Below are 21,144 nucleotides of genomic sequence, written 5' to 3'. Positions count from 1 at the left end.
AATATGATTAATTAGGGTTGACTTACTTCTGAATAGTTTAAATACTTATAATTACAGCCTTCTCCGGATATTTTAAAGAAAGAGCTATCAAGTACAAAGTTGAATTTTCAATGCCTCATTTAGCATGCTGCAAAGAATAAAAAGAAGAATATTAAAATATTTTGTATCAGAGGTCTAGAACTGAAAAGAGAGACCAAGCATTCTGATTACCAATTAAGCTCACATTTAACACAAATAAAATATATAGGATTGTAAGAAAGTTTGACAAGAAAAAGCCTCCAGAGATCTGTACTTTTTGTACTATAATTATATTGGTACTTCTATATTATTATAGTCATTATCTTGCCAGTACCCAAGACAAAAAGCCACTATTAAATCCTCTGAAGTGGATAGTGGCTGCATATGTATGTCTGTATGTGTGTAAAATCGTGAAGAGCTGTAAAAATATTGAGTGGGGTTCTGAAAATACTTCCAATTTATGGAACCACTTAACTGCAGCTACTGCAGCTTGAGTTTTACTTTGTGTCTGTGAGGAATCCAACACAGACCGACTTGAGAAGAACCTTGCTCAAGTCATGCATGGCTACCTACCCTCGAGTTTGCAGGAATTCCATTAAGCCACATGCCAAGGGCAGGCAGGTGAATTACTGGCTGCAAACCCAAAGCCTGATCCAGATATTGAATCCTACAGTTCTTTGAGGCTGCTGGCTTGGCTCACAGCCCTTCACCCACTGACTGTGAGCAGTGTGTCTCCTGAGAGTTTCTTCAGCGTTGCTCAGCTGCAGGACATGAACAACAGAGCATGAGGCTGGCAGAGCAAAGTCTGATACTGCTCACAGTCCCTTGCTTGCAAAATGTGGGCAGCCACAGAGAGGTGAAGCCTGTGGACTGCAGAAGCAGCCCAGTCATACCAGTCAACCCCTCTGGTTCCAACAGGGGTGTTCCAAGGTTACTTTGCTTCAACTGAGGTTAGAATGGAGTCCAGTATATTTTATGTGTTCCTCTTCAACAGTCCCATCATTCTTGTTACGTTGATTTTTATTAGTGTAGAAACGTTTAATTTACTGAAGAGGATAGAAATGATTTTCAGGTGAGACATGTAACCATTTTTAAGAATGGAGTAAGAGTGATTCTTAACAAATACACTTGAATTTTTCTTGAAAGGCCATTTTTCTATTCACATTTAGTTATATTGAATTTCTCATAGAGAACATCATCATAAGTTGCAATGACATGAATTAGGGATGATACTTTTTTAAACTGTAAATTTCAATAGGATTGATCAATTATTCAAATGGAAGTTAAAGCTAACTGGAGTTTGGAGATTAATTTGAAAATGGTTTATGTATTCTATTTTCAGGTACCTTTATGCATTTAATGTGTGAACAAACACCGGAAAATCAAGAGGAAAAGCAACAGCTTGGGAAGACAACTTTTTATGATATCAGCATTGTGTTTTCAGAATGAGGTTGCATGCAAACCTCTCCAGCTGTAGTTGGAGAGTTTGTGCATTTAGGCCAAGATCTCATTTACAGAAGATTCTTCAGTAGCAGGCTTCCTTTACTGAAGTTGCAGGAGGGTCTCTCCTTTTTCAAACCTGCTCTGTGTGTCTCAGATAAAGAAGTCAGTCAAGCTGTGCTGATCATTCTGCACATCAGGAGAGCAGGGAAGGCCCGCAGTGTGGAGGGGATCAGAGTTACAGAGTGATTGTCTGAGAGTGGCCATGGGGTTCAGGTGTCACAGGGAGGCCTAGGGAGGGTCACACCCCCACACAGACACTGCAATAGCATATCATATCATAGAACCATGGGACTGGAAGGAATTCAGAGATCATTCAGTTCCAACTCCCCTGTCATGGGTGGGGACACCTTCCACAAGAGCAGATTTTTCAAAGGCCCTTTGACACTTCCAAAGATAGGGTATCCTATCTTCTCTGGACAACAGCTTCTATGCCATCTTCCTTGAAAATCAGAATAAGAAATGTTATTCCTATATTAAGCAAAGCTATCAGGAAAGTTTCCAGATGGAAGATTCTAGTTTAGGAGTTTTTCTTCCTGAGCACTCAAATTAACAATACTTTGGCCATATGTGGCTAGCAGTTGGTAGATACCTCCACTTAGAAATCCATAGTATTTGCCATCTAATCTGTTCTCATTAATTAGCTTAGAGAGCCAGAGCCAGGCTGTCTGTGTGATCAGGAATCCTTTGTCACACTGCCACTATGATCTGTGCCTTCTTCTCTCCTCTCTCCAACCGCTTCCTGACCCAACATGTGCTTTATAAAATGCTACTGCTGGGTGGATTAGCTGCAGAGCAGTTTCCTCACTGATACCAGAGTTCACGCCAGGCACAGCCCTGTGCACCATTTGGGGCTTCTCCTACAGTAGATAAAGAATATTCCCCTTGATATCATCCATGTGTTGTTAATGTGTCAGTAAAGAAGCCAAATAACAGCATATTTTTTCTGTATCTTGGGATATTAAAACAACCAAGAGACAGAAGAGACTAGTCTGGAGACTAGTCCATGGTTGTGGAGTCCATAAAAGGAAAATTGGAGTGAGAGGTGAATGCTGGGGCTTGGGTGCCTGCTGCCATGCACTCACAAAACACGTTTTTCATGTGAAGGTCTCCTGGAGGGATCTTTGCTGAAGCTATTAATAGCAGAATGGCACTGTCAGTGTTTGTTTCCCCGAGATGGTCAGTAGTTTTGGTGGTAATAGCCTTTCCATCCTCCCTGCAGCCCTTGGCAGGCAGAGCCCTCCTTTGCTGCCCTCACCCGCCCCTCAGCCCTACAAGCAGAGGGGAAGAGGAGAAACAGCAGGATTTTGGGCAAGCAGCAGCATCTCAATGCAAGGGGAATTGAGGTGGGAAGAGAGGACAGAATCATAGAATCATGGAGTCATAGAATACAGTGAGTTGGAAGGGATCCATCCAGATCATCGTGTCCAACTCCTGACCCTGCACAGGACAACCCCAAGAGTCACACCGTGTGCCTGAGAATATTTTCCAAACACTTCTTGAACTCTGCCAGGCTGGTGTTGAGACCACTTCCCTGGGGAAGCTGTTCCAGTGCTCATCCCCTTTCTGGGTGAAGAAATTTTCCTAATACCCAACCTAAACCTCCCCTGGCACAGCTTCAGGCCATTCCTTCAGGTCCTGTCACTGTCAGCACAGAGAAGAGATCAGTGCCTGCCCCTCCTCTTCCCCTGGTGAAGAAGTTGCAGACTGCAGTGAGATCTCTCCTCAGTCAGTGCTCTTCTCCAGGCTGAGCAAACTAAGTGAACTCAACAGCTCCTCATAAGACTTCCCTTCCAAACCTTTCATCATCCTTTGTATACCCTCTAATAGCTTATTATTTTTTTATATTGTGGCACCCAAAACTGCACACAGGCATAAGAGGGACAGAAAATTAGTACAGAGTATCCTGAAGGGAACCACCTATGAAGACTACAGGAAGAAAGAAGGAACAGTGACAAGGGAAAACCATGGTGGAGAGAATGTTTCATCAATTTTTTGTCCAGGGAAGAATTCCCCCAGCACAGAGTGAAACCAGAATGATTATAATGAATGGCAGCTCACATGCATTGGCCAGCAGGGCTGACCCAGACTGTGGTAGGGCTGCTGCCACTTTCCACTGGTCTCATACCCTGTCAAAGAGTGTTTCAGATGTTTACTGAAAGGCAGTGAATTGTTAAAGGTTACCTGGGGACTTTTCACACTCAGTTGGATGTACTGCATGCAGAGGACATCTGCTTTCACCTGGCATCCTCTTTCTCAAAAGCATGACATCAGCCTAATGCACGGTTGTGAACTGCATGGTGTCTCCCTTGCTCCTAATGTCTCCTTCAGTATTTACATTTGCCCTTCTTAGCTGATTGCCAGCATAGTTTGTTGATTTCTGTTGGTCACTCTTTGGATTTTTTTTCAGCAGTTTTGTGACAAAAACTGACCCAGATACAACTGAAATCTGCTGTGCGAAAAGCAGCCAAGCACAAAGCGGGGAAAAACTGCATCTCTCCTCAGTGGCAGGGAGCTTCATGTGATTCACTGTGCTGCTGCTGAGCTCCCAGCTCTCTGCTGGTTTTTAACTGCTGCAGGCAAAAGCCAGATCAATCTGTTTGAGGTGTTTGTTTCATTGCTGTTATTCTGTGCTGTCAGTCACAAAGGCAAGGGACACTCACCCGGAGACAAACAGATGATGGCAATTCTTGTTGTGCCAGATGGGGGTGTGCAATTCAACACTGAGAGGAACTGCCAACCAGAAAGGCCATCGTACATCACAGTATCCACATTTTCCATATGATTAAGGTCTGTCAGGTCTCTGTCAGGCACAAATATCTACAAGCGTGCTATCATTTGAATTTTGGAGCACTCTTCTGCCAAAGGAGTTACCATTTTACACCTGAGTACTCCTCAGAGACTAAAACATTATCTGGAAGAACCCCACATATTTTTGGCACATGTGAACTGTACTTCCTGTTCTTCCAGTAAATTGCAGATTACTAGGACAAATTTGCTGCCATTGTTGCAGGAATTTATGAAGTAAAAAATTGACCTTTGTCTTTAAAATAGAGACAAACATTGCAGAATAACTTTTACACAATAATTCTACATAGAAGTAAACTTGACTTCCATTTGACCAAGATGTAATGGCCTTGATTTGTTCTTCACGCTGTTATTGTACAAGAGCAATCTCGCTTTTACCGAGAGTTTGCCCGCAGCTGACACTTGGGGAAAGGTGAGATATCTGGGCCCTAGGGGTTGGAGTCAACGGGCTGCATCATCTGAATCCTGCAGAAGACAGACCACTTTGGTTTGGCCCAGCACTAAAGATGTGACCTCCCTGGTAGGGACCAATTGTCAGGTCCTACCACCATTAAGACTTTCCCCTGACCCTCTGTGCCTGAGTCTTACTGCAGCAGCTCTGCAGCACAGGAAGATGACAGTGGATATGACACAACCATGCAGCACAGCTGGCCCTAAAATATATTTGGGTTGTAGGTAGGGTTTCTGTCAAATAGGAAATACCTGCAGATCTGTTAAGATCCTAAATCTTATCCTCTCTCAGTATCAATCACAAAAAATCTGCGTGTGTTTGTAGTGTTTGTATTCAACTCATTATGTGTGCAGGATTGGGTAGTTATATTTGTCATGTTATTTAACATTTTTGGAGGCATTATAGTAACTTTTTCAGGTTCTAATTTAGTATGTTACTGCAGAAAATATAATTTTGTATTACCTAATAAACATCCTTATTAAAATCTATTTGGTGGAGGGAACCAAAATCCAATTTGTGAGCTGCAATAAAAGTTTACAGAGGAACTTTCACTCTCTTTATGAAAGATGCATGTAAAGATGAAGTGAAGCATCTTGTCTTTGCATTGTGGCTGGGGAGTAGGATCATCTCATACAATTACAGATATCTCTGGTGTGAGTGTAAGTCACCCTAGGTTCCTTTCAGAGTCAATTGAGAGAAATAGGTATTTTCAAGAAGTGATTTACTTGACCTATTTGTAGCCATCTATTTTAGGATGAAATTATCATCCTTCACCCCACAAGTGTCTATTTCTGTGCATTGACTGTAAAGAGCAGTGAAGACACTAACTGAAAGGTAAAACATTGCAGGTTTTTGCTTTTGGCCAAATGAATTTGTGGATCTTTAGATTTTACCTTTACTTATTCTTGGCTCAGTCACTACTGTTATAGTAATGGGTAGTTTTGGGGCAATATAATCATACCAAGGACTGCTCTTTTTCTGCTCCTTTTGTCTCTGCGTTTCATTGCTTCATTTTCTGTTTCTCTTTTCTCTCTGTTGTCTTTCTATGTATCTTCATTTTCCCTGCAGCAGTTTCTAGTCCTTTCTTGCTTCCTGAAATTGTGTTCAATGAAATAATTAATATGATCCCTTAAAATATTGTTAAGACTCCTAAGGTAGTATGCCGGTAGGAGTAATGGGAAGCGAGAGAGTTCATCACTCTCAGAACTCCTGTGCTGGTCAGGTTTCAAGGTTATCCGGTTATCTTCCCAGTCAGAGGGACAGAAAAATATGCATTGTAAAATAAAAGCTTAAGCCATTCAGAACCTGAACATTGCAGAACCAGAATATTACACCAAATACGCAGCATTCAGACAAACGTATTCCAGGGAAGATCTACTCAGTGTGTTTGCTCAAAAATGTCAGTTTCTGAAGATCATATTTCACTCTTTTTTTTACAGTTGCTGTAGTTTGGGTACTTTTCCTCCTTTCCCCTTTGCTGAGCTGACTGCAGTGAGCCTGGCAGTGTGAACCTTCCAGGAGGACACACGGGGTTTGCAGCACCTCCAGGGGTGCGTGTGGTGGCTGGAGGGGGGTGGGTGCTGGGGCTGGTGTTGGCAGGCTTGCATCCCAGGAGCCCAGTGAAAGCAGGGACAGCTCTCTGTCCCACTGAGTCCTGGTTCTAAACTGCATGCCCAGTCCTGGGCTGTGATGCCAAGGTGAGTAGTGGTGCCCCCTGATATTTTTGAAGTGGGATCTTCTCTCTCCACTAACTTTACTCACTTCTCCAGGATGGAAGATGACTATTTCTGCTTCTGATTTTTTTTCTTGCAAACATAGTGGCTATTTGCTTTTCTCATTTCCAACAAAATTATGCAAAACCTAGCATAGAGAGATTTATCACCTCATCTTTACAAAAATCTGTTTCTTTCATGCCTATGGTTCAGCTGTTCCCAGTAGTGCCTGATTTTCTTCCTGTTAGTCATCTTGGTTTTCTTAGCTGGAAAAGAAGCACTCAAACTTCATAAATTCCAATGCTCTAAAATAATGAAGCTCTGTCATGTTGTCTTTGATGCAGAGTCCTATGCACACATTATGCATGTTGCTCCCTCATCAACAATAAAAGAACCCAAAGCATTTCAGAAGAAATTAAGAATACAAATGTTGCAACCCTTTATAACTTTTCTTTTAAGTCAAAGAAAGTTAAGGAAGAGTTGGAAAGTTGGTTGAAGTTTACAGTGAACCCATTTCTGTTCCAGAATTTGCTAGCAAGATTAATTTTACATTGCTAAATTTTTTAATGTGGAATTATTGACAGATATTCACCTTCTGGTTAGGCTCATAGAAGATAATGGGCTATCCACAAGAAACATATTTCCTTGGAGTGAGTTCTTGTTTCATGGAAAGCCAGAACTGGTATCACTGAATAAAATCCAAAGAGGAAAAGAGAAGTTGACTCAAGATTGACAAGTTTAAATTGGCAGAACTTTCTATTTGATAGAGAATATGAGTAGTTTACCTATCAGTTTCTAATTTGTCCTTTGCAACATCAAATCTGCCTCTCTGCCTCTCTCACACATATATTTCTGTTCTACCAGAGATGAGACTTCACTCAGTAAAGACACTCTTCAGAAGACCTTTCACACTATTTAAAATCCAATTACCCTGAAAATCCTTCTCTTCCCAGCTATGTCTCAAGTGTTCAGGTTATGATGGAATTTCTCTGCTTGATTGTAACAGGTGCACTTACCTTACTAAGGTACACTTACCTTACTAATGGAAGAAGAGCTTTTGCTTGTTTTATACATATCTGTACACTTATACAAGTCTTGAACCAAAATGTTACTGTTTTTAATATTTAATTGGTTTTTAATATTTAATTAAATATTTTTTTATATAAATAACAGTGAACAGAACAGGACAGAAGAAAACGGGAAGGAAGACGAACAAATAATTTTGAAACATAAAATATTTAAGAATTACTGGCTGCTGTGGACAAGGAGGAAGCTACCACAGACAGTAGCACAGTGCTTCTGTTACTGATTCATGGACTTCCTTGAAGAAGTTGTGTATTTAGGAACTTATTCGTTGTATTAGTTTTCAGAGTCTTGATTTTAATACCAGTGGCAATAAATTCAGTGTTTCTTTTTCATATCTCTATAATTTTTAATGTGATTTCACATTTTTCTCTTTCATTTTCAAATCTTGTCTGCATTAAGTTATTTTAATGCTTTTGTAGCAAGTAAAAATTAATTTCTCCTATATGATGAACTGAATGGGGTAGCAGTCTAAGGCCATGCACTTCTGAGTTTTCACCTGCAAAGAGTTCCAGATTCTTCTTAAAATCGAGGGAAGTGTTTGACATTTGAGATAGTATGGATATTTTAATGTTAACCTGATTCTTTCTGCTGCAACTCATTTGCTTTGTGTTGCCTTTGTGTCCAACCAACAAAGCAATTGCTCTTTAACATTTTTGACACCTTGTTCATGTTGAGTCATGTTGTCAGGAGATGGAAAATACCACACTTTAAGACAAACCATGTGCATGAGGGAAAAACCATGCCATCAAGTTAGAGATTGACAGCAGGAGTACATTTTACTTCATGGTGAAAACCGGACAAGATACTTTGCAGAAACCTTGTATTGCACACAGATTAGAACTAAAAATAGTTTGAACCAACTGTATTAGCACTTTCCCCTCTTTGGAATCAAATGGTCATTGCTTTGCAGGAACTTCTGTGGTTTAGCTTTAGCTGAATCTTATTACTGAAGAATGATGTGAAAAACTGATTGTATAGAGAACTGTACTGGTGACCTGAACTACAGCACTCACTCTCTTTACAAACCAGGCATTGGCTGCACCACTGCAGTGAGAGCATAGATCTTCTTTGTCTTTTTAGAAGAAATATTCCAAATAATATTGTTTAAAAAAAAATTGGAAATTTGTTTATCTATCTGAAGAAAATTTTTTGTTAGACATTATTCCACCAGCAGCAAATGTTGGTAGATAGAATTTATTTCTGCATTGCTACAAGCAGCCAGATTATGTTAGTATGTACCTTGCTTGTGGATTTTTTCCCTTGTAAAAGATTTTGGAGTAGATTCACCCAGAGCTGGATTCAAAGAAGTCCTGAGGATTTCTAAAAGGTGCTGAGCACCTTGACCTATACCAGCAGGGATGAAAACTTCAGGATTTGGCCCACACTACTCTCAACTCCCCACTGAAACCATTCTTTGTTTGAGCTTATTCACATTGCATATATTTGCTTTGTAATTGCTTGCTGATCACCTTGAGAAGTTTGGAATGAAACATGCTGCAAAAGTGAATTATTCATGTTATGGTAAGCACATTGCAACCCCGCCCGCCACACCTCCTTCCACAAGGTGTATGATTCCCTCACAGTAACCTACCTTTTTTGGATTTTTTTTTTTTAATCAAATATGTTGATATGAAAGAGAATCTATTAAGAGTCTTCCACAGATAAAAGGATTGGTCTTTCTTTCCTATATTTTCCATCTTTTGTTTGTTCATCTCCTCCCACTCCCCCTCAACACAACATTTTAGAAAGGTTCCAACTCAGATTCTGAAGCTGAAATTACACCTATAAATATATAAAAATTTGTTTCAATGTCACCAATGCAAAATACATTTATTTAATAATGCTTAGTGCACAGCTTCCCTATTAGTATTCACACTAACCTCTGCATAGAAACATTCCTCTGGGAACCGAGTGTCTGTTTTGCAAAGAGCACAAGAATCTGTGGAACAGGAAATTATGGTATCCTGATGCTGAGTAACATCAGCAAGAGTGACGGTGCTGAGTAGCAGAAGCACTCATATTTGAAAGTTGTGTTCAAAAAACAAAGTGACAGGGAATGATCTGACAGGAAAATAATTTACCTTTATATTTGCCTGCAGCCTTGTTTTAGGAAGCCAAGTGAAAGTGAAGAATGAGGTTAAATGATCAATTAAGTTTTCAAGGACTATGGGTAAAACAAAATGGAAGGAACAGAAAAGTGGATTCTGATCAGGTGCTAAAACTTAAATCACCACATTTTGCAATGCCTTGAAATATTTCTCTAGAGTATTAGGAATGTTTTAACACAAGTATCCACAAACATCAGCAGGTTAGACAGCTGAACATCTGGAAAGGGTTCTGAACACCATCAAGTACATAAAACTGCTATGCACCACTAGGCAGAGACAGACTGAAGTTCATGTTGAAGATAGATGTGATGAAAGAGGCTGGGACAGTCGTTGTAAGCATCCACGTGCCTTATATTTTACTGCTTGAAAAAGTTGCTTCCACAACAAGATCATTTGCTGCCTTTTGGAGAAATAGAGTAGATTTTATTACAGTAGATTTTATCTGGATGCTCAATAGGATCTTTCATTTGGACAGCATTTTGGCTGACTCAGTGTTTGTGAATAATATCCTGTAGGTAGATATGGTAGAAAATTTTTCATTTGCTCAGGCACTATCTTAATAGTTTCTTATAATCTACATCTATAGGTATAAGCATGTTCTTTTTCTCCCTCTTCTGTTGCTGAAATGAAATATAAAAGTAAAATCTCTTTATTCCTTTATTCCTTTTTGGCTTTCATGGAAGCAAGTTTTAGGACAATTAAAATAATTCAAAGAAGAGAAACTCTTTCCAGTCCTTACATAATACAAAGTTTCAGTTTTCAACAAGCCTGAGTAAAATATAGTGGGATTTCTTGTCATTAAGATAAAATAGAAAAAGGTAATCTAATCAGACAAGATGTCAGTGTGAATTAATCTTAGACCAGTTGGTAAGGTGATATTGCCACATTGGTGGCAATAATTTACATTTTGGAACTTTTAAATTGAAAAATATCTGGTTGAAGGTGTCAGTTTGTGAAGCAGCAGAAGTTTTCATTGTTTGTGGAAAGGAACAGCTTGCTCAGACGAGACAAAAGGAGCTGCAGTAGGACACTCTGTGCCACGCACACTGGCTTGGCCTCCTTGGGTAGAGCCCTCTGTCCTGGCCCCAGCCAGGTCCTGGTGAGCTGCTGGAGAAGCCCTCCTTACACAAGCTCTGCTGCAGGCTCATCGCCTCACCGACGCTGTGCAGCACTGCTGGCCTAGAAAAGTGCCCCAACAGGTCAGGTTCAAACCTAGTCAGACCTGGTCAGTACTTGGTGATTACCCTGATTCTCCAGGACTTGCCTGTTAGCTCCTTGCTTTTGCTTCCAGAGCTGCTACACACTTTCCTGGTGGTTCTGGGAACCACAAGGCTGCCCAGAGTGTGCTGAGTGAGAAACCACCAAAGGGAATTTCTATAGGCAAGCCAGAGGACTGGGAGAGACATGAGGGGCACCCTGCCTCATGGGCATCAACTCTGCCTCTCCTCAGGAGAAAAGGCAGTCCTAGCAGATAGCTCAGGAAATTTGAGAGTCCTGTTTAATGCAGTCTCTGTCTGGAGCAGAAGAAACTCATAAAGCTCTTTGCATTTTGGATCCTCAACTTGTATGAACAGTGGAAGGAGTTTCTTCAGAACTCTGGAAAATGTGTCTATTACAACTCCTGCTATGATACAGAGGGTGCTTGAAAGCAAATTGAGTTTAATTTCATATGTACGTACATACCATTGTATTTTCTTTGTATTAGAATTGCTGATGACATTGACATCCTTACAAAAAACCTGCTTATAGCAGGAAGTATATCTGGGATAAATACAAGAGTGGAAACAAACTGGCTTTCTATAGGGGAAAATATATAAACAGTGGCTTGACAAAGCTGCAAAAAGTGCAGGTAGCTCTAGACCATAACAGATGCTCATCAGCATCTTCCTGTTTTAGTGTTTGAAATGAATTTGGATGGGGTTTATAGGTGACTCTGAGGCAGAACTTATGATGCCTCTGCTACCTGGTGTCCTCAGGGTAAAATACTCAGGACACAGAAGAAATGCTGATCAAGAAAATGTTCAGTTTATCTCACCCAGTGCTGAATTCAGTAAATCTGTCTCTCGTTGCAAGTGGAGTGGAAATAGGAAATTTTGAGTGCTGTGCTACAGTGTTTATTTTGCAGTTTATAATTTTTTATCTGAATGTTTAGCCAGCCGAGTGTTCATTCTAGACAATTAGTTAAAATTGTCTACCATCACTTCTCCCTGAGATTTGTGATCTGTTTGACCTACTCATCTGAGTCAAAGCAGTTATTTGTGCATTCTCATTTTTATCACTCCACCAATGATTTTATTCACCTCTTTTTTTTTTTTTGTTTTTTTTTTTTTTTTTTTTTTTTTTGTGTGTGTGTATGTGAAATATTTATGATGCCAATATATCTTAGCTCTTTCCACAGCCCTGACATCTAGTTTTGATCCTATTTTGGCAAGTCAGTATAGTGAAATCCCTGAGTTTACAAATGGATCTGATGCTGCCCATTCATGTTTCCAGGCAATTGATCCTGAATAAAGTTGTCTTGAAGTTAGATTAGGCAACAAGGAATTCCTGATTCTGCTATTGATCTGCTAGGTGGTGTGAGTCTTGTGATATGTCACCAGTGCTTTGTTTGCTTTTCTCATCCATGAGAAAAAAGTCCTAATAGTGTGCTGAGGGTCACAGATTAAAGATATTTTGTGAGCATTAAGACACAGATTCTTCTGCTTTCACCACACAACATCTCATCTTGCTGTGTAAAACAGATTTATTAATGCTTCAGTAATATGCTGGACTCCAACATAACCTGATGATTAGAACAACAACTTAGACCAAAGCGAATTTGCTTCACCTTGCGCATAAACTATATTTCTGAGTAGCTGAAATACAGAATTGATTTGTTCTTTAAGCGAGCTGTAATTCAACAGATCGTTAATGATGAATGGCAGAACGCCCCAGCCATCCTTCCAGGCACTACTCCAGATGGAAGTCATTGGATAAAGAACAGGAAGGTTTGGCAGAACGTGAAAAAAGAATAAATTCGCTACACATCATTCATTTTGCCTGACTGCAATAAAGTAATTGCAACACAATGTTGTCACAGGATAACGGTCTCCTGCTGCTTTAGAAATGCTTTGCAAAACAGATGTTTACTTTCTCTGTGGGGAGACATTGATCCCACGACAACAATCTTTTCTATTAAAGGAAAATTAAGTACTTATAGGTTCAGCAGTAATATAAAAAAGATTATTATAAAAAACCATATAATGCAATAGGTGAAGTGATATGAACTATATATGTGATGTATGTGATATGTGCATCTAATGTCTAAGAGGGATTAGTTCAAATATTGTCTTTTAGCAGCTTTGCAACATTTTCTCAACAAAGGCAGATAGGACAATGCAATGCACTATGATGAAGTTGTTTTTGTTATTTCAGTCTTCTAAGGCTGTGTTAGATGCAGAAAAACAGCATTTGCAAATAAAAATAATCTCAAAACTCCAGCATATAAAGTCTGATGAGAAATGCATAGTTAATAGCAAATAAATAAAAATAATGAATAATTACCAATAAACTAACACACTGTAAATAATAGAAATTAAAGACTGTATATTTTCTGTCAGGACTGAACACAGTTTTGTGAATTTTGCTCATTAGCACTAAGACCAAAATATAAAAATAGATAAAAAATGAGAAAAAGTTTGTGATTTTCATAATATTTTCCTTAGAATCACAGAGACAGAGAATCTATTAAGTTGGAAAAGAGCTCTGAGATCATCAAGTCCAATCTTTGACTGATCATAACCTTGTCAACTAAACCACAGCACTAATCCATCACCTCCCTGGGCAGTCCAGTCCAGTGCTTAACCACCCTTTCTGTGAAAAAAAAATTCCTCCTGATGTCCAGCCTGGATCTCTCCTGGCACAACTTCAGGCTATGACCTCTTGTTCTGTCACTTGCTACCTGAGGAGAGATCGACCCCCACCTGGCTGCCCCCTCCTTTCAGGCAGTTGTAGAGAGCAGTGAGGTTTCCCCTGAGCCTCCTTTTCTCCAGGATAAACATCCCCAGCTCCCTCAGCTGCTCCTCACAGCACTTGTGCTCCAGACCCTTCCCCAGCTCCGCTGCCCTTCTCTGGACACGCTCCAGCCCCTCAAGGTCTTTCTTGCAGTGAGGGCCAGAACTGAGCACAGCATTGGAGGAGTGGCCTCAGCAGTGCCCAGCACAGGGGGACGGTCACTGCCCTGCTCCTGCTGCCCACACCATGGCTGAGCCAGGCCAGGATGCCATCGGCCTTCTTGGCCACCTGGGCACAGCCTGGATCATGTTCAGCCAGGTGTCTAATGAGAAGATAATTTCTAATTGTGCATTAGAAATTGTAAAAGAATTAAAAGTACTCATTTTTTTTTCTGAAGTGTCTGCAATGTATTTAGGACACATACATTGCACTCAGTGGTAGTATGGGAGAAAAGTTGCATTGGCATTCTTTTAGTGAACCTTATTCATTTTACAGACATTCTGCTATTCATCCAACAATATGCCAACTACAAGTTGGGGCTGATAAGACATGTAAGGAAAAAATAACATTTGTTCTCTTATATGCTGTAAATGTCTATGGGATCTCAAAGGCATTTGACTGTCAGATGAAGCAACGCTTGTGGTATTTAGCTTTTGCCAAGGTTGTGTCTGGATCAAGAGAAAGAAAATGAGAATAATTAATTGGGGACTGAATGACTTATTTGCTCACCAGACTCACCTCCAGGATCTGCATCATCTTGGATCTTCTGCTGTGCATTTCCATTTATCTTGAGACAACTTATGATGGTGTTTGGTAGTTTTCCAGCTGGTTCCTCAATTCAGTTCTGTGCACTTCATATCATGAATCCCAAACAGTTGCAGTATGCAGACTACTGGTATCTTTAGTAACTGGATTGGGCAGGTATGAGGCCTACTTTCATAAGCTTTAAAGGCTGTGAATCAGACTAGCTAACGCTGTATCCAGGTTTACTCAAAGCTCTGCTTCACCTGAAGAATACTTGAAGAACCTAATGGCATTTTTTGCTGAGTTGTGAACTTCACTATCTAGATGTTGAAGGAAAATGCTTTTCACATTCTTAAAAAGAGTTGGTTTGGTACACAAGTACATTTGGTTATGATGTCCTGACCTCAGGAATAGTTGCTGAGGCAGAGAATTTTCCTTTACACTTCAGGATCACTATATTATAGACATCAAAGGAATACGGCCATGAGGAATATGAGGAAAGTAATTTTTAAAGCTGCAAGGGTAACTCAGAAGCAGTGTCAAATGCTACTAGTAAGTTGCATTGGGAAGAGCTACTTTAAACTTCAAGAAAAAGAGGAAACTGAAGACCTAAAAGGTGTCATTTTTGTCATGTTGAAGCCCTTTTTCTTAGTGCTGAATAAAATGCAAAATGCCTCCAAGCAAGTTGCTTACCCTACAGCAGAAGTGTTGCACATGGAACCAGTTGACACTTTGGTATTTTAGCAGTTTAGAACTTATAAATATGTATTTGCATCTTCCATGCTAAACTACATGGCTCTTACCCAGATGTCATTATCATTGCATCAGCCAGGAAACCAGTGGTAGTTTGCTTCACTGAGGACTGTATGAAATGGTCTCTGAGAAGGAAGTAAATGTAATGGAAACTGGAGCACGTGAACAATGTTAACATCTTAACACAGAGTACCCTGTGCTAGGGATGATGTTCAGCACCAAAGGGCATCTTCCAGACCCCTTAGTTCCTGAGTCCCCCCAGTGGTGGGAGTTTGGCCTGTGAGCCAGGAAGGGCTTGTGCAGCAGGTCTCAAAGAATCTGTGGAAATGAGGATTTCTTTGAAGGCCAGAAGAAAAAAGGCAGAGTGACTGTTTCATTTCCCTACACTCAGATACTGATGTTTTGTTAGTCACTCGAGGAGGAAACTCAAAGGAAGACAACAGATCTGAAGGTTCATGTGTGAATTACTTGCATGTGAAGTCATGCCTGATTCGTGTCCTAGGACTGTGGAGGGCATCACCAGGACTGCAAAAAGGAAGTGTGTGCATCCCAAGCATAATACTTCCTACATAAGAGAAGGTAGCATGGAACACTCCGGCTTTACTACAAATCCTTTCAAGCCAGAGGCTTCAATCATTAGACTCCATATCTATTTCTATTATTTAAAAAAGAAAAGGAAAAAAAAAGACAAAAATGAGAGACACTACACAAGTCAAGGGAAACAAGGATGACACACTGAAAGCAATGTCCTTTAAAACCTGCTGCTTTTAACTGGGGCAAAGGTTGTCGTGCCCCAGTTAAAAGCAGCAGGTTCAGCCGTAGACTTGTGCCCCCTCTAAGAGCAGACACTGCTTGTGCTGCCTGGGGTCATGCTCAAAAGCTCCTTCATACCTGTGGAAATCTCCCTAGTTCCCTCAGTCCTTGTTTAGGCTGCATTCAGACGTTTAAAAGGATAAAGTTGTAAAACATGTCATAATACTGTGAAAAGGTAGAGTAAAAACTATCTTAAAATCATTGACTTTTAAAATAAGTTTTGTTTGAACAAAGAGAAAGTAATGACAAGCTGTCTTCATTGATAGTAGGACGAACCACTTCAGCTGAAATCACATTTTCTTGGAGCATTTTTGCTGAAGAGAACTATGTGAGGTTATCACTATTGGAATGGATCTCTAAAGGTGTCTTTAAACTGACAGCAAGGGTAGTGAAAGTTGGGAAGGAGACACCTTGTGTGTCATCCAGGATCGAAGTTCTACTTCGGGTCGGTCCTCTAGCCCAGTCCTTTCTCCCCTTACCAGGGCTGTAACATGGGAATGAATTTAGTTTCTTTGCTCTTATCGACTTGACCTACGGTGTTAACGGGAACAGTGCTTGCACAAAGACGACAACTTTTGCTTCTGAAAGCTGATGGCCGGCATCTTGTCTGCCCAGTTTTTAAAATTATTTATTTCTTAAGCTTCAGCTTCCCTAATGCCATTTCAAAAGTTCGCTGGCGGAGAGGGCTGGCAGGCAGCGCGTACCGGCTTTCCCGGCCGCTGGAGCTGCCAGGGAGCTGTCCAGCACCGCGGCGGGACCGGCGGCGGCGGGGCCGGGGCGGCAGCCACGGGAGAGCCGCGGGATCGCCCCCAGTCCCCGCGCTGGCACCGCCGGGCCCCGCGGAGCGGTGCGGGGCTACCGGGCCACCTCCCCGCTACCCCCTAGCCCAGCTCCAGAGCGCCGGGCGCAGAGCGGAGCGCCCTTGCCGCGCTCCCCGCAGCGGCAGCGGCGGGCGCGGGGGCAGCGCCGGCCCTGTCCTGGGCCCGCCCCGCAGGGACCTCCCCGGCGCGGGGCAGCGGGGCCGCGGCCAGCGGGGCCGGGCGCGACAGGCGGCGAGCGGGGCGGGGGAGGCGGGAGGAGGAGGAGGAGGGGGAAAGGGCTCCAAACAACACGTGATCCCCGCGGAGCAGCGAGGGAGCCGGGGGAGGGGAGAGCGGGGCGGGCGGCCGAGGCAGAGGAGGGCAGCAGCCACCGCGGTTGCCGCCGCCGCCGCTTTAAAGGCTCCCGGCGCTGCGCGGCGCGGCACCCGCGCTCCCGGCCCGGCGCGGAGAGCCGCGGAGCGGGGCAGCGCCGCCCTCTGCGCCGGCCCCGGCGCGGCGGCTCCGCCGCTGCCTCCCGCCCGCCCAGGGGCACCCGCGGCCATGCGAGGCGGCCGCCCCCGCGCCCGCCCAGCTCGGCGCTGCCCGCCGCGGCTGCCCGCCGCCCCGCGCTGAGCCCGCCGCCGCCCCGCGCCCGGCCCGGGCACCATGTCCCGCCGCAAGATCTCGTCAGAGTCCTTCAGCTCGCTGGGCTCGGACTGCCCGGAGACGAGCCCCGAGGAGGAGGGCGAGTGTCCCCTGTCCCGCCTCTGCTGGAACGGCAGCCGCAGCCCTCCCGGCCCCGCCGACACCCCCTTCGCCGCCGCCGCGGCCAGCGCCGGGGCGCGCCGCGCTCCGCGCCGCCGGCGGGTCAACCTGGACTCGCTGGGCGAGAGCATCCGCCGCCTGACGGCCCCCGCGGTGAGTGCCCCGGCCCCCGGCCCGCGTCGGGTCCCTGTCGGGAAAGAGGCGGCCGTGCCCGCGCCCCCCTCCCGGCTGGTTCCGCGGGGTCGCTGGAGCTCGCTGCCTCTCCGTGCCCGCCCCGGCTGCCGGCTGCCAGCCCGGCAAACCTGCGGGAGTACAGCTCCCGGCAGCCCGGTGCTGGAAATCGGGTCGGGAGTCACGCTTAGGCGCATCTGCCGCTTTGGCTGGGTTTATCATTTCTGCCTAGTCTCTCTCTGAATGAAAACAAAGTCATAAAGTGTGCTTATCACTGGCACTAGCGACTTGGTGGGGTTTTTTGTTTGTTTGTGGTTTTTTTTTTTAATATGTAAAAAGTTACATCTGTGTGATGCATGGCGTGCACATTGCTCATGAAAAATGAGGGGATGTCAACTTCTTACATTTGTAGGGCTTCTCTGTACTGAATAGGGGAAACCAAAGTTCCGGCTATGCCTTCGGAAATATTTCAGCAACAGATTTCCCTGTGCCTTCTGCATGCGCAGACATTCCTGACAGATCAGTTTCTTTCAAGTAGACTTTGAAATCCACGACTTAATGATGGTCTGGATCGCTGCACCTATAGCTGAGAGTCAGGGACACATTGTCTGTATGCTGTTAACATCAGGAGTGAATTCAGACAGAGCCCGTCACATATGCTGGTATAATTTTGGAAGACTGAAATCAGTGTCTCAGGAGTTCTCGTAGGTTAGTGTAAAAAAAAAGGGTTTTCTCCAGCCTTTTTGTTATGATTGTGCTATGCTCCTGTGCATACATCTGTGATCCTTGCTAAAATTTCCTCCTAAAGTTTCAGCTGCAACTGAATGTTTGTTTGGTCTCTGAGACAGTTTAATGTATTAAAGCGTAAAACATTAGTGGCAACAAGTAGTCTTAATCTGCAGGACAGCTGTATCTGCTATTGTGGCATCAGATCATCTTTTTTCATATTATTAGGCAGCTCTGGAAATTCCTGATGAGTTTCATCACCATCAGCTCTCAGTTTGCATGGGTTTTAATGTACTCTTTTCTGTTTGGAGTTTAAGTGCTGGGCAGGAGTAGACAAGATGTTTAATGGGAGAAGTTTTAGTGAATTTAATAGCTAATAGTCATCCAGTTGCAGTTAAGACTTTTCTTTCCCATTGATTTTTTCCCTCTCCACTGGGAATCTGGTCTTGTAATGCGGATATTAATAGATGATATTTCAGGTGACCTGTCTTTAGAATATTAAATGAAAAAGAGAAGCTATTTAATTTGATAGTAATGCAATGGTATAATTAGAGCATATGTTACCCCAAATATTTGAAGTATACAGAAGTAGTTCAGTGCAGGATTTTGAGATGACCTTAGTATTTGTGTTTTCTAAGCTTTGGCCGTTGCCTCCTGTATTATGTTGCTGTAAGAGACAATTACAGTTTTACAGATAAGCTGTTGAATTTGTTTTCAAAATAAGCACATTCCTTGATAATAAGACATGAATCAAGCTGATAGATCCAAGCCCTCTTCCTTCTGTGCTCTCAGAGAAATTTTGTTAAAGAATGCAAAAATTTTGTCTAACTTGGTTTTGATGTCCCAAACAACAGCTTTCATGGTTTCCCTGGGAGGTAATTATAGCAACCCTTGTTGCCAAAAATATAAGTTATTTTAAATTTTAATGTGATACACATTACTTAAAATTTCCCTTTTTATCTTAGCAACTACAGCTTCATTCCCATCTTACACATTTTGGCATAAATTAATGTCATTAAATCGAAGACTTGTTGTCCTAGTCGTGGTTTAAGAAAAGAACTAGGTCCCCTGCCTTTTCATTTTTCACTCAGAGGAACCACTGTTGAGATGCTTTGTTATTTTGGTGCTGTGTTACTGAGTTCTGTGGTACTGAATATACGCCTTCATGCAACAAGTCGTCATATGTCTAACATTTTGGATCTGATTATTTTTTCCCATCTACTGATATAAATCAGGAATAACTTTAATTAGAAGTAAAAAAAACCCCACTTTGCCTATAAAATTGATTTAATAGGATTCATTTATGTTGTTGGTTAAATTAGAAGGCAAGACTGAAGAGAGCACTGACAGATGTTCTTTCTAAACAAAAAGCTCTAATGTAGATGTAGAAAGCTCTTCATTCCTTAATGCTGTAGATAGGGGTCTCTGTTAAGTATATAAACATATTTATGTACATACAGATGCACATACTATACATCTAGCCTGCAAGGTTTGATGTTGTCTCTTCAAACATGCATGCAGCAGTTATTTGTCCTCATCCCAACTTTCAAAGCCGGAGGATGCTACAGGTTCCTAATGTTTATACGTAGCCATAGTTTTTTGTGCTTTCCCTCAGCAATGACTAGAATTGAATTGCTCAATAAAATACTCTTCTGTGTTTTCACTGAAGAAAAATTCTGCGTGTGTATTTAATACTATTGTACCATGCAGAGAGTTCTCAGTGGTAGCAGGAGCTCCTGAGAGCTGCTCTGGGCATGTGGAGAGCCTTGAACAGAGCAGGAAGGAGCATCCAAGGGGCAAAAGAGCATTGGGTACCCAAGAGGGGTGTCCATAGGGCAGAACAGCAAGAAGGCTGTGCAAACAGGCTATGTCCGAGGAGTGGTAGTCCAAAAATATATATGAAATGTATATCTCCTGTGCAATTCATTCATGAGTTAGTACAGCTGTACTGTCAATTGTACAAGATTCTGTGGAATAAAATGCAGTAATGAAGATTCAAGATGTATTACACTAAAATATAGCAAAAATAAGTTACTGCATTTTTTATCATTTGTAATCTTGGTCTTGGTTTTAGCTGCATGTGACTTTGCACAAACATTTGTTTTTGTAGAACTGTGGGAAAATATCAAAAAGTGAACCTTGCTGTGTTGCAGCATTGAATTCACCCCATTCTCCTTGCTCCCGGACAACAACTTCTAGCACTTTCCAGCAGGCATGATATTCCACCTTTTCGCTTATATTGATTGTTGGAGATTTTTTTGCTGCAGCAGTTATACTAGAGGATGTAGGTACCTGATCTTCAGTCAGATTCATTTTACGTTCCTGTGGCTTCATAAATGTTTCCCTACACGCCTAGATGGGTGAAGGATTGCTACTGTTTGTCTGGAATGTGCTCACTGCAAACCCTCTCTTTTTTGAGCGCCAAAACTAGAAGGATGGTAGGGCTCCAGAACAGCTGTGTATTTTGGGGAAAAGTGTGTGATGATGCGACCTCCATCCACATCCCAGCACTGGCATTTGTGAGCAGGCTGTGCTGGGGAAGCAGGGTGCACCGGGCAGGGAGGCAGAGCAGCAACAATGCAAGGAGAGGCAGCTCTTCTGTCACAGCTGCGCTCAGCAAACTGACCGTGCATGTACTGAGATCTCATCAGGTTGCTGCCCTGCTGCCTGCCCCAGCACCAGTTTGCTGCATAGCC

At 42.6% G+C, this 21,144-nt stretch overlaps 1 protein-coding gene across 1 annotated transcript in view; it reads left to right on the top strand.

Moving 5' to 3' along the window:
- Positions 1–17,345: 17,345 nt before the first annotated feature.
- Positions 17,346–21,144, top strand: part of GUCY1A2 (guanylate cyclase 1 soluble subunit alpha 2) — a 135,815-nt gene continuing 132,016 nt past the window's right edge. Inside the window, exon 1 of the mRNA XM_063394581.1 lies at positions 17,346–17,704. Coding sequence (XP_063250651.1) covers positions 17,453–17,704 — 252 coding nt within the window. The 5' untranslated portion in view covers positions 17,346–17,452. The remainder of the gene's footprint in view (positions 17,705–21,144) is intronic.

Source organism: Prinia subflava, chromosome 3, assembly GCF_021018805.1.
Source record: "Prinia subflava isolate CZ2003 ecotype Zambia chromosome 3, Cam_Psub_1.2, whole genome shotgun sequence".
Taxonomy (NCBI): Eukaryota; Metazoa; Chordata; class Aves; order Passeriformes; family Cisticolidae; genus Prinia; species Prinia subflava.
The sequence above is the reverse complement of the archived record's forward strand: the minus strand, read 5'-3'. Positions and strand labels throughout refer to the sequence as shown.